Source organism: Empidonax traillii, unplaced genomic scaffold (genome assembly GCF_003031625.1).
Source record: "Empidonax traillii isolate 1590-97213 ecotype Southwest subspecies unplaced genomic scaffold, ASM303162v1 scaffold6:size4315531, whole genome shotgun sequence".
NCBI classification, from domain to species: domain Eukaryota; kingdom Metazoa; phylum Chordata; class Aves; order Passeriformes; family Tyrannidae; genus Empidonax; species Empidonax traillii.
In genome coordinates this window covers 1,775,272-1,788,679 of record NW_020955199.1, presented here as the reverse complement: position 1 = coordinate 1,788,679, position 13,408 = coordinate 1,775,272, and the positions used below count along the sequence as shown (strand labels likewise).

The following is a 13,408-nucleotide window of genomic DNA, read 5'->3' as shown; positions in this document are numbered from 1 at the left end:
CTAATCTTGGGCTCAAGTGAGGGAGATCCTACAACCTCTCTGGGCAATCCCTTCCAGTTTTCGTTCAACTGCACAGTAAGGAAGTTCTTCCTCATGTTCAAGTGGAACTTCCTGTGCATCAGTTTCTTCTGCCCCTTGGCCTCTTGTCCGATTTCCTGGCACCACCGAGCAGAGCCTGGCTCCGTGCTCTTGGCACCCACCCTTAAGTGCTTGTATACCGGTGTGGACAGCTCGGTCGGAGGGTGAAGGGCGGTGGGCGTGGCCGGCCCGGCGGATTCACGCGACTCGTCCAGCTGACCCTACAGCCGTCAGAGCTTCCCATGCCGGGGCCGGCCCGGGCGCCGCTCCCCCCGCAGCGGCTGTGGCGGCGCTTGCGCGCGGGCGGGCGGGGCGCGGCGGGGCCGGTGACGCGCTGCGGTGCGGGCAGGTCCTGCCGCCGCGCATGAGGACGGCGGGGGCGCAGCCCGGAGCCGCCGCCACCGCAAGGCGCCCCCGCTTGAGCGCCGCGGGGTGAGTGGGGCGCTCCCCGCCTACCGCGAAGGTGAAGCCCCGCGGCCGGGCATCGCGGAGCGGGCCGCAGCTGGGCAGGGCCGGAGCCGGGGCTGGGGCTGGGGCTGGGGCGGGGCAGAGCAGAGCAGGGCGGGGCGGAGCTCCTCCGTGCCGGAGCTCCTCCGTGCCGGCTCCCTGTCGCTGCCGGGCGCGTACCTGCCGGAGAGCGGCGGGGCTGCTTGGGCCGTGCGCTGCGTGCTCCCCACCGCGGAGATGGGCGCGGGCCCCACGGTAGGAGCGGTGCCTGTTTTCCGGGCCCGGCGGGGCCGGGTCTGCCCGCGGCGCGCGGTGCAGCCGCACGGAGGCCGGCGCTAGCCGCGGGGCGAGCTGCTCCCTCCGCGCCGCGCCTGCGGGGCCACTGCCGGGCGGCCCTGCTGCGGCAAAGGCTGCAGGGGACCCCCGGCCCTGCCGGCCTCCGAGCGCTGCGGCTCTGTGCCCCGTGCCCCGCCGGAGGGCGAACCCAGCGCAGGCATTGCACGGAAAACACGGCGGTTGGCATAACACTTACCTCATGTACCGTGCGACTCGGCCAGCCCAACGTCTGCCTAACTTAACACTCCGTTTGTAGGGGTTTGTTAACATTTGGGGTTTGGGTTTTCTCCGCCCTCCCCCCCCCCCCCCCCCCCCCCCCCCCCCCCCCCATTTTCGTGCCTTCCCTTGTAGTGGTGGAAATCTGGCATATCGCGTATTTTTCTCTAGGTGTCATTTCAGATGCTCGACAGGGAAGGTCTGAGAAATAGATTGCAGTACCGGGGTGAGGTGTAAACTGTGTCAGTGTAAACTGTTTTCAGGCACTGAGCTTTGTCAGATATTTAGGAATCCAGGGCTGGATGAACTGTTATTATAGATACTTAGATACTTAGAGCAGTAAGCTTTCTATAGTATATAGAGGCGGAGATTGAGTTCCTCTGTGTACCTGTGTAGTGTAAAAACACTATGAAACTTTGTGTAGTCTTGTGGTATGAATGTTGATTTTTGTGTATTTGTTTTTCTGTCATGAGGGAATTAGCTCTCCAAAGAGTGTATTCCCACAAATGCTGTTCGTTTAGAACATGTGTGGATGTTTACAGGTATCTATATGTGCACTTTATAGGTGTATACTGTATAGGTATATATATTTCTTGAAAATCTTCCTTGTTTTGCAGGTAGCTTTCAGTGTGTATTTTGTATAATACCGGGTGACTGAATGCTGCTAATGGGATAGCCCCACCTTCTGGTTAATCCTTCAGTGAAATCATACTTGAGACCGAAGGGTTTTTCTGGAAATTATACCTCGTGCTGTGCATTGTGAGTGCAAGTCTGTGTTGGAATATCTTTTTATTTCTTATTTGGAGGAGTGGCAAGACAATCTCTTTTTATGGAGATGCTTTTATTTACCATCAAAATAATTTTAACACATGACTTCTGATGTTTTGGTTCATTACTGGGATTTTTTTTTTTTTTATGCCAGAATAAATTAAAGGAAACACTTTTTTATTTTAAGATTCAAAAATGTATTTTTATTTTTTTCAGAAAGCGAGGAAATGATCCTAAACCCAGGAGTAGTCTTGGTGTGTGAAGTGACACCTGATCTATGTGTGACATGATACTTGATCTCAGGCTTAACTTTCAGTTTAGGTGTTGGAGGTGACAGTGCTCATATTTTAGGTTTCGTGTTCAAAAAGTTCACAGACCGTCTCCTAAATACAAACTTTTGAACTTGAAAAATATTCAGTTTTCTTGGTAGAACATTTATACTGGTTAGCTTACTGCTGCTTGGAGCAAATTCACTGAAATTGTATGTTAGAAGCTACAATTAAAAGTGAAAAAATCAGGAGAAAGGCTCCCTGAAGTCCTCTTGGTTTATAGGAGGATATTGCTATTTCACCTCATTTTTAGGTTTTAGTTTAGGAAAGATGTTCATCTTGTCACTCAACAACTTGTCAGCAATGTGTCTTATGATTAGAGACTTCACAGTCTTTAAAATTTATGGTGATACTCTGCTAGACATAGCTGGGGATCACCTGTTTTTTTGGCTCTCGGTGTGTTATTTGAAACATCTCCTTGAATTCCTGTATCTGTGAGCTGCTTACTCTTAGGAGATTACTCCTGTGATAAGAATTGCTAATGTCTAAAAGAGCTGAATGCTGCTTGAGTCACCCTGACTCTGGAATATAACTGCAGTAATTGAAGTGTTGAAACTCCTTAAACAACTTAGAGGGGAAGTCAGTTTTCTTGAAGTGGGTGTGAGAGTGCTGAACAGAGCAGCTGCTTATGTGAGTGCGTAGGAGGGATTTATAATGGCAGTGTGTCTCTGAGTATGTTTTCAGGTCCTCACACTATCCACAGCTTAACTGTCTAATATCCTGTGCTAAGCATCAAGAAGATTATGAACTGTCCAGTGTTTGTCCTGGATACATGGATGATTCAGCATGGTTTACGTTTGAAAATACAGTTTTGTAACAGTTAACCATAGAAAGACTGGAAGTAGTGGGGAGGAGGGGAGCATCCCAGCATCCTTCCTCTCTTTTGCAACAGCTGCAGAGGACACGGTCCTGAAACATTCAGTACTCTACAAGACACATATACATTTTTACTACAACTTTTGTAAAACTTAACATTTATGAGAAACAGAATGTTCAGGGTTTTGTATACTGGAGGTAGGTAATACTGTTTTAATTGCTCCCAAGTATAATTCATAAGCAAAACAGTAAAAATTAAGGTTTTGAAAGTGAAAACAGTTGCTGAGATTATTATGGATTGTGGTGATTGTGTTTCTGCACACTAATGAGGTTGAAGGGCTTGAAGTGTATTTGAATAGATAAATCTGCCGGAAAGCACCTGTGACATTTCCCACTGTATTAATGGAGCATTTCCCAGAGCTGGCTAAAGTTACGAGGTTTCCAGTTCTTGTTCAGTTTTTTGGTGTAGGGAAATGTGTAGTTTCTGCTGTGGTTGGTCTTTTCCTTCTGGCTATTTTTATTGCTCCTCTCTCCCTCCCTGTGCCATTCACCTTCTACCTGATGAAAGGGTTATCCTAGTGGGGCGAGAAGTAGCTGACTTTTGCAGTATTTCTGTCAGCTTTGAACATGATACCATGGGATCCTACTGATAGCAAGTTTGTCATATCTTGAAGTAATCCTATGCTTGCAATATCCTATGCCAGCAACTTTCTAGGAGCTTCTTTCCAGGCAAGAAAATAAGTACTGGTTTTTATTTTGCTCTTTTCCTTGCCAATGTTTTCTTTCTTTCGTAATCATTATTGGATATTTACAGCTCTTTTTGGCTACATGTGTCAGGCCTTCTTTTTACAGTTAAGTGAACTGGTCATAATGGCTGCATGACATAGTTGGCAAGCTGCTGTAAAGAACTTTGGTGCTTCAGTCTTCTGTGAAGCTTTATGTATGTCATTTTGAATGTCTGATTATATGTTGCAGTTTACCTAGTCACGTCAAAAAGTCAGCAGTTTGCTATAATGCAGCAGTGGGTGAGCTAATCAGCTGACTTTTGTTCTCTACTATAAATATTTATAGCAAATGGTACAAGGGAAAGGCATAGGTGATTTTCAGAAGTATTTTTTCTTTGACTGGTAAAGGTTGTTAGTCTTTTCATTTTGTTTTGGATATAAAATTAGACTCTTTTTCACCAAAAACGTCGGATTTTTTTTTTCTACTTAGAAGTGCTGGGTAGATTTAGTCATTAAATAAAGGACTATTTTCTACCATTTCCACATAAAGCCTTATAATTACGTCTTGAGGAACAGCATCTCTAGTTTTTCTACTGTCTTGAATGAACTTCTTTTCATAGAAGAAATACTTCTAATATACCTTTAGGAATATTATAATATTTTGATGGCTCTAAAAGTTTTTGGTACTGCTGTATGTTAAAGTATTAGGAAGAAATAACTGTTTAGTGTGTATTCAAAACCATTCTATCCTGTTTTAGAATTTAATTAAAAAAATAACTGGTTCTGAAAATTGTCTCCCTCTTGACTACTGACTAGGACTTTAATTCCTATGAAACTTCCACAAAGTAAGGTTTGTCATGGGGTAGGATGTTTTTTGTTTTCTGTTCTACATGCTTGTAAAAGAAGGTTCCATGAAGGAACTGGGCTAGGAATAGTCAGCTTCAGAAAACAAATTTTCACTACCACATCAGTTATAATTATTTATGTATATGGTTCTGTTTACTAGATTGTGGTTGAGTATGATGTAGTGTTTGCCAACTTGAAACTTAGTTGTGAAGCTTGAAGGATTTCCCCAGGTTTTCAATCATTAGAGTTTTAAGTAGGTTTATAGGTATCCAAAATGTGTATGTATTGTACTTTCAGGATTCAAAGCAGTTTGTATTAATAACTCTGGCATCTCCAAATAGCCTGTGAGATTTTTTTTATCCAACATCAGGTCTCATGTTTTATTAGGGAAATTTTTCACATCCAATAACCTTACTTGTTTATATGGCTTTAAAATAGGGTATGTGAAATGAGATACTATGAAAGGTCAGTTTGCTTCTGGTTTAATCTGCACTGGACTAGGGGAACCCCCTCACAGTACAGAATTTCTTCCTAACATCTAACTTAAACCTTCCATCTTACAGTTTAAAGTTATTGCTTCTTGTCCTATCACTACATGCCCTTGTAAAATGTCCCTTTCCAGCTTTTTTGGAGGCCCCCTCTCGATACTGGAAAGCTACTATAAGGTCTCCCCAGAGCCTTCTCATCTTCATGCTGAACAGTCCCTATTCTCATAGCTTATCTTCGTAGGAGAGTTATTCCATCACTCCAGTCATTTTTATTGTCCTGCTCTGGACTTGCTTCAGGAAGCCCACATCCCAGTTATGTTGGGAGCCCCAGAACTTAGATCAGTAAAATTTCCACTGAATCCTGTTACAATCTCTGACCAGAATTATAACCGCCTTGGAGAGGCTGAGCATGTTGGTGTTCGTCTAAAAAATGTATGTCAACTTAGTGTTAAGGAAGATGGTGTCCTTACAAGTCCTCTCTAGTCTAACAGGCACTCACAGTGATGCCTAATAGTCACGTTCAGATATGAGTGAATGAAATGGTGTAAGTTCGTTTCTTTAGCCATTGTATTGAGCAAAAGAAAATTGCATTGTGATAGTGCTTGCCATTTTGTGCAGTACTTTTGTGGTTAGAATATTTATCCAAGAAGTAGGAGACTGTGTTCCATGTTATTCTGGTATGTTTTGGCAAATGCCACAACTTTATATGAAAGTTAACTGTTGGAGGGGGTATACTCTTTCCTTTTGCATAAACCTCGCCAGTGTCAAAATTTCATAGCATTGAAAAAGTGGATCAGGGAGGAGGTGAGTCAGTGGCTCAGTGACACAGAATTCACCTTGGAGTGAGGCAATTATGTGCTTTTCTAAAGAGAAAGAAAAAGGTGAAAATTATATATAATTTCTTGCAGTCCAGTTAATTTGTTGTACTGTTGATAGCACTATTACAGTGAGTGCAGCTTTCTGATTTGGGACTTCACATGTCTGGAGAAATTTCCCATGAAGACGCTGCCTGTTTCCACTGTGTAGGTGAGAGGATTCACAGGCAATGTGAAAAGGCAGAGGGAGATTAAAGAGAATCGAGCATATACCAGCTTGGAGTTTTAACTGGTCAACACTCCTTTCTCTCCTCTGCTTCCCTTCAACTTGAGGTGCTTTTATTCAGTTGTTGTTGTTCCTTTAAAAGGAGAACTGATGCTAGTTTTTCTTCTGCTCTGCTACCACTGGCAGACAAGTAGTATTTAATTTAAAATGTATGTTTAAATTAGAGATTCATTCACCTTGTGCCTTTACCTTTCTATCAATCCTTTATTCAAAGTAAGGATAATATTAAAAGTTTTAAATTAGTTTGGAAGTTGCTTTTTTGCATTTCCTGGTAAAATGTTAGAGAAACTTTTTTACTTTAGTGTGCATAAATGTTCCACTGCAACTCTATGGATTGCTACTATGTGCATTTTTAAGTATTTTAATTTTTTCCCTACTCCTTCTGCCTGGTGGCTGGTTTTTGTTTTTGTTTTTGTTTTGTTTTTTTTTTGGGGGGGGGTTGTTTTGGTTTTTTTCAGAGGTTCTTGTACTTTTTCTCAGCTGCTTGACTTTCCCCCTTGACCTGGAGCATTAGTAAGCATTTCAGCACTTATTAAATAGTTTAGGGTGAATTTAGACAAACAAATTAGGATCTTGCAGTTCAAGATAGTTCAGCCTAGTAGCTGGCTCCACTTGTACAGCAGTCCAGTACACTATAATATAGAGACAGTCTTGGCACTGGCAGGCCGTTCATCATCTGTGTGACAGTGGGTCAACGCTGCAAGCAAAACAGACCTGGCTACTTGCATTCAAGAGGCTAATATTTTCCTCCCAGTAAGACCTGCAACCTGGTTCAAATAGTCCAGACTTTATAATTCATGAAATTATGTGTATTATGGTGGACACAGCTATTGTCTTGTAACTATTTATTTTCTTTAAAGGATTTCAAGATACTTTACACTTGAAGAGTACTTGGAGAAACCTAGGACACCTGTTAACTTGTATCAAGCTGGAATTCTGGTGAAAAGCTAAGCATTTGCTTCCTGGTTGCCGGGAGAAGATTCTGCTTTCAGGTAAATCTGGAAATAAGCTTGCTTCTTACTTCATCTGCTCTAGGCTTTTACCAATTGCAGTGTGGAATTTACCAGTAATTAGATGCTGAACCATGACGATTTTTGAGAGGTTTTACACATTTTTTTGGGGGGAAGCTAGGATGGGGAGCAGCTCTTGTGTGTAGTTGACTGAGTTTCTCAAAAGAAAAGTGCTTTATCATATTCATTCTTAGCACCCATATCTTTGAACATCCATTTTCCGCTTTGCTCTGTCTTCTACCTTTAAACTAACCACTGTGCTTTTGGAGGATTCTGTTTGTTGTCATAGTGGGAGTATTTGTCATTCATACTAGATCTGAAATGGGTACTGATGTTCAGTTAATGGTCCTGTAGACTACAACCTTGGAGGCACCATTTGAGGAAGTGTTGTGCCCTGAGGACACTACGTCCTTAAATGGATAGGAAAATTGAGTTCTTAGCATGATATGGTTTCTGTCCAGGAAATATATTCAGGTCTTGCTTAAATAAGAACACCAAATACTCCATGTTTCTCACTGTGCCTCTAGTCTTAGTTACTCTATAGATACATGAAATGGTAGTCAGAAGTAAGTACGTTGTGCTATCTTATAACATTGTCCAGTAAGTTTAAAAAAGTGTATTTACTGGCTTCAGCAAAAAATTCCCTTGATAAAATTCCATCATGGACAGGAAAATAATGTCTATTAAGTGACTGATACAAATTTCTGTTCTATTATAATCAGACTTTCTGAGCTTTGGTAAAGCTGAATTATAATGCAGAATCATACTCCATACTTACAATGCAATAGTTTATTTTAAAAGCTGGATCAAATAGTTTGAAGAGAGAAGAGCTTGTGACAGTGTGGAGAAATGTAATTAATGTGAATTAACTTCTTTAGCATTTCTAGCATAGAGACATTCGGTATGGTGGTAGCATTGCATCATTAAAGAATAAAAGATGTTGACAATATGTAGTTGTTTAATGTCTTCCAGGTTATCAGAGATGGCAATTTGAAGAATCATCTTTCCGATATGAACAAAGTAAAAACAACATCTGAAAAAAGGTAAATTTAAAAAACTATAGTGACCTCTCAACATCAAGCTATGTGAGATTTTTGAAAAAAACAGTCTTTATCTTAATAATAAGATAAATAAAATATATGAAGCTGGGACTAGTGTTGGAGAAACTTCCCTTATTATGGGTCCCTTGGAAGACTCTGTAAGTTGATGTCCTGAAACACTGAAGCAGTCAATACTGATAGCGTGAAGTAGCTTCATTAATAAATAACTTTAAGTTTAAATTTTCAGTTAATGTTAGATATGTTCAAATATAAAGTAGACATTAAATTTAATTGAAAAATATGTTAATAATTTCACTGCACATATTGGCAAAGCATAAAATTATCTCTACTGAAGGAATTAAAGAACAAGTTTATAGTACTGTGTAAGAAGCCACGACTTTGTCAGGTGATGTGTATCGTTCTACAACAATCCTGCAATCCAACACATAGCAAGAACAAACAAGGGTGGGATTATAGAAGATGTTGAGTTGAAAAATTGTGTTTGTTATTTTCATATTAACTTGTTTTAGCAAGTATTTGAAAAGTTTATGAGATTATTCCTGGAAGGCTGCTAAGCATCAGGAAACTATTGAAAGGCTTTCAGTCTTTTTCCTAAAATAGCAAAGGTTATACCACCTTGTTAAACCATCTAATCAGATTAAAAAATTATGTACAGGCAGCAAAATATGGAATTTTGGCTTCAGTCTTAGTTCTCTGATGTACCCATTATTTTCTATGTGAGTGGGTGAATTTGCATTAAGAACCTGCTCTACTGTGCATTAGTTTTGCATCTTAGAATCTATTTAAAATTTAAATTTAAATTCTTGTGTGTAGTATCATCTTTGCTTTTGCTGACTAGAACTGGAATGGCTTGATACCAGAGACTGGTTGTTCCTGTTTGTGTGAGGGGTGGATCAAAAGATATAGTAAAGAAACAATTATGTTTTCTCCTTATGATATATTAGCTCCTTAGACATTATGATAAGGAAAGCAAACTCTCTGTTAGCAGTGAGTATTCTTGAAAATACCTCAAATTATAATGCATGAAATATACTGTCACAAAGAATATTAGGTTTTTGTGGAGTGGCCACTTAAGTGCCATTTATTCTTCCTCAGTTATAGATAAAATAAACGTTTCCATCCCTGCAATTCAAAACAGTTGTTCCCTAAGTCTTCAATAAGTTTTGGTGACTCTGTTTACAGAGTCTTAACTAATAAAAAGTATTAGCTCTCTACAGATTATTTGGTAACTGTGGGAAGTGGTTGAGAAAAAAAATTAGTTTGAAATTATTTGCATTGGAAGAAAATCAGAACAAACTCATGAAAAGCCTGCCTATTTTAAAATAGGTTTTTAGAGGCTCACTGGAACATACCAAAATACAGACCTGTTTGCTGTGGGGGAAGAAGAAACTCCCTTATGCATCAGTGTGCTGGCTGACTGCAAACAGCAGTTTCAGAGGAAGTAGGTACAGTTGGGAAACTGATGACATCCTTCATTTGACTATTATATTTTGCAAGGCTTCTTGCAAGATGAATAGCTGAAAACCATGCTAAGATAAGGGAATTTTTATAAGCTGCCTTGGCAGCCATTAAAGTTATTTTTCTCATTTTGAGTAGACACCCAGAAAGCTATGATGATATGTTCTAGCATTTGTGCAGTGAAAGTGGCATCCAGTGAGTAATGGAGTGTTGTGAATCTGGCTCTTCTTCATAATCAGGGTTAGAATGCTTAAATCTTTTGGGAGTGGAAGAAACATCCCTGCAGTGAGGGATCTTTCTTTGAGAAAATTTTTTCTTGTTGAGGGAGTTCTCTTTCAAATATGAGCCTCTGGAGTCCTTTATTCTCACTATCTGGCCATGCATCCTCTATACCTACTTGTAGCTTTCCTAATCAGAGAAGGAGGAAGTCCACAAATCTCTGGTTTCCTCAAGTAATGCTGTAAGCTTTGGCAGCAGTTGAAATGATGGCAAGGGTGTTCAGTGCTTCCCTTCTGCAAGCTAAGTCGTGATGTGAGGGGCATTTTGAGCTGCAGCATTTGAATGTGGGATGAAGGAAGAGTTTCCTGCCTATGGAGACATGAACTGTACAGGATCAAATAAAACTGGTAAACTTTTACCTCAGGATACTTCAAGGAAGTCTAAATCCATCCCAGAATAATAATTATTGGTTGTCTTCGGACAGAGTAAAGCGGTGACTGGCTACTAGACTAGTGGTAGTTGATGGCTGTCAGAAGAAAACAGTGCACAGTTTATTTCTGCATGTGTTCTTTCTTTCGGCTTACAGCTAATGATTGGAAACATTCTGGGTTTTGACTAAAGGTCTGTAACAAAAGGAAGTTCTTGTTAAAAATGCAGACACCTTGAAGCTGGAAAGATCTGTAAAACTACTGGAGGACCGAATAATTTCAAAATACTCTTGTGAAATGCAGAAAATGGTTAAGAATATTTGATGGAAATATGTGCCAGAAATATTAAGATTAAACTTCAGGGAGAAAAACTTTGAAATGAAGTGATACAAAGCATTAGAATGAAATTGTCTTTGGTTATTGAATAATCATTTTTATAGGTCATTAAGGACTGGTTTGGCGTATGTATGCCATGAAGAGCAGCTGTGGTGTTTATCCAGCTCTGAAGAGAATAGTCTTTATGGTGTTATGAAGTTTCTTCTGGTGCTTCTTAGTCAGGATTTTTTAATAACTAAAGATTATAGAGACTGTATGTAACTCTCTGTGGTTACAGAGTGCTCTTGTGAGAAGGCTTTAGAATGGGTGAAGTGAAAAATGCCACTTCTGGTAACAAGAAGGGTTATTCATATTCTGGGAAAACTAGTTTCATCTTGTCTCCTCTGCCCTCCGTGTCAGTGACAAACTCAGGCAGTCAAGGCAACTGGAGACCTGGGTAACCTGCACATTGGTGTGCGAGATCCATTTGGGTCATCACATTCCTTCTGACAGTGGCTTTTGACTGAATTGGAATCGTAGTTAGTCCTTTTCTAGTTTGATGGATGATGACTCCAGTATATATTGGATTCTCCAATCAAAATTCTTGTGACTGGTCTATACTGCGTGCATACCAGTTTGACCCTAGGTTTCCCATGGCAGAGTCTCAGATGTCTCATTTCCCAAAGCAATTTATTCATGGTGCAGCAGCGCAGAAACAGCTCAAGCTGGTGCTTCCAAGGAGGGACCTTGAGCAAAGGAACCCCTCACAGTCTAAGTGCAGGAAAGTCTTGGCTCTTCCTCCTGAGTCTTTGTCTCCTGCTGTGTCTGTCATTGTCAGGTCACCCTGAAAGTCAGGACACAGTCTTCAGGGTGTTCATGCGAGGTTCTGCAGTGTCAGCAGCTTGAGAAAAAGCATAGCTCTGACAAGACACATTTTTTATTGTGCTGTTCTGACTGTTTCCTTGCTGTTAAAAATATTGGATTCCGTGGTGCCTCTCTGTTTTGGAGAACTGTCTTTTAGATTCGGATCCTGAATGGTTTGTTGGTCAAAACATATGTATTTGCATTACAGATATGAGAAAGAGTCTCATTACAAATTAGGCTTTCATTTTGTTCTTAGGTCAAGTAGTTTGTCACAGCAGTATTACTGATTCTGCTCCTGTATGTCTGGCTGGCTGCCATGATTCCTATCCTACAGACTTTTTGATTTACTATGCAGACATCAAAAACTGTCACAGTTTTATAACTACTATGTATATTAGTGTAGAGTATTAATAAATAAGAGTACAAGTCACAGTTTAAGATGAAAAATCAGTCATAACTTAAGAGGAAATCAAGACTTCAATGTATATTTCAGTGTCAGCTGGTGTTAGTTTCAAGGACGCATTACTGGGTATAGTGAAGGCATGAAATTTATTTGGCTATATTTATGTTGGAAGACTTCGTGCAGGATGAATAGCCGAAAACCATTCCAAAGATATCTCTGCTGTAATGAGCACTTATTGCTCTTGATAGAAACTGTGTCCCCAAGTGGAGATTGTAACTCTAAATCTTAAAACTTAAATTGTTATATTACCCAGTACTGAGAATGACTTACCCACCTAACCCTCTTAAAGCGTTTAGTAAGTATGGAGAAACTATGTTAGCTGCCAACTTTTTGTACGTGGTAAATTGTTTACAGGCACCAGTGTTGCTTGAATTTTGCAGTCTGTAGCAGTCAAAAATGTGGTTTACTTTGACATTCTAATGCCTGCACATGAGTTTTATCTTTGCAAAAACTTTTTTTCCCCATTTTTTTTTTATTTTATTCTTCATTCTTTCTAAGGATCAGCTTTACTTTCTTGGCTTGTTTTCAGCTTTCAAACTACATTTATTTCATGGTAAGACCAATGATATACCACAATGGAAATTATACATATACGCACACGTACTGAAGTTGAAGCAACAGTTCTCATACACATTGGCTTATATGTTGTTTGACCGGACTCTTACTTGTTTTGACTGTGGAGCTGATGAAAATAATACCTTGTTTGTCAGTTTGTGTACTGGATCAACAGAGTTTGTGGATTTCATTAAAATCTTGGGTTAATTTTGGAGCATTTCAAATGGATAAATGGAGGAGGAGAAATAAACAAAACAAAGCTTATGCAAATAAAGATACCATTATAACTAAGCTTGCTTTTGGATGATGAGAAAGTATTGGAGTGATTATGCTTTACTTAAACAAGGAAATTAATGTTTCAGCACCCAAGACAGATTTATTTTAGATTAAAAAAATACTCTGAAATCAAAGTCTAGCAAATAACTGAGAAGGTGATATGCTTTCTTCACAATATAAAATTGCTTTGATTTAAGTCTTAACTTAATATAACCATTTCTTATTCTTGTTGTTAACCGCTGCTAAGTATCATCTGTAGTCTGAAATAGATTTTGGCTATGTTTCTCATTTAGATGTCAATATGGAAAAGTGAAAGTGAAAGAAGTTTCCTAAGCATCTCTAATATCAATTTGATTTCTTGACAGTTTAACCTTTGCCCTCAGTTACCATTCTCCCTTGATTTTAACATTTTAGTAGAGTTACTGTAAGTGTGAAACCTTTACACCAATGTAAAATACAAATCAGGGAGTAGTAATAATTCCTCATTGTTTTAAACAAAGCTGACAGTGTTTGTAAAGGTAATGTTGTAGACTTTCGTTTTATTGTGGGGAGTCAGATCAATGTGGGTATAAAATGAATTATTGTTGATTATGGGAGCCCCCGGTGGTC

At 39.9% G+C, this 13,408-nt stretch overlaps 1 protein-coding gene across 8 annotated transcripts in view; it reads left to right on the top strand.

The window, feature by feature from the left end:
- Positions 1 to 423: 423 nt before the first annotated feature.
- AGTPBP1 (ATP/GTP binding protein 1) overlaps positions 424 to 13,408 on the top strand; it is a 55,655-nt gene continuing 42,670 nt past the window's right edge. For 5 of the 8 annotated variants that reach the window (XR_003570878.1, XM_027880606.1, XM_027880653.1 and 2 more), the window contains exons 1-3: positions 424 to 510; positions 7,011 to 7,142; positions 8,133 to 8,203. Coding sequence is in view for 6 of the 8 variants with exons in the window: in XM_027880606.1 (XP_027736407.1) it covers positions 8,172 to 8,203 (32 nt within the window). In the remaining 2 variants the exon portion in view is untranslated. Of the gene's footprint in view, positions 511 to 1,004; positions 1,110 to 4,996; positions 6,076 to 7,010; positions 7,143 to 8,132; positions 8,204 to 9,547; positions 9,663 to 13,408 lie in introns of those variants that run through there. The other 3 variants (XM_027880628.1, XM_027880616.1, XM_027880633.1) reach the window with 3 other exon arrangements.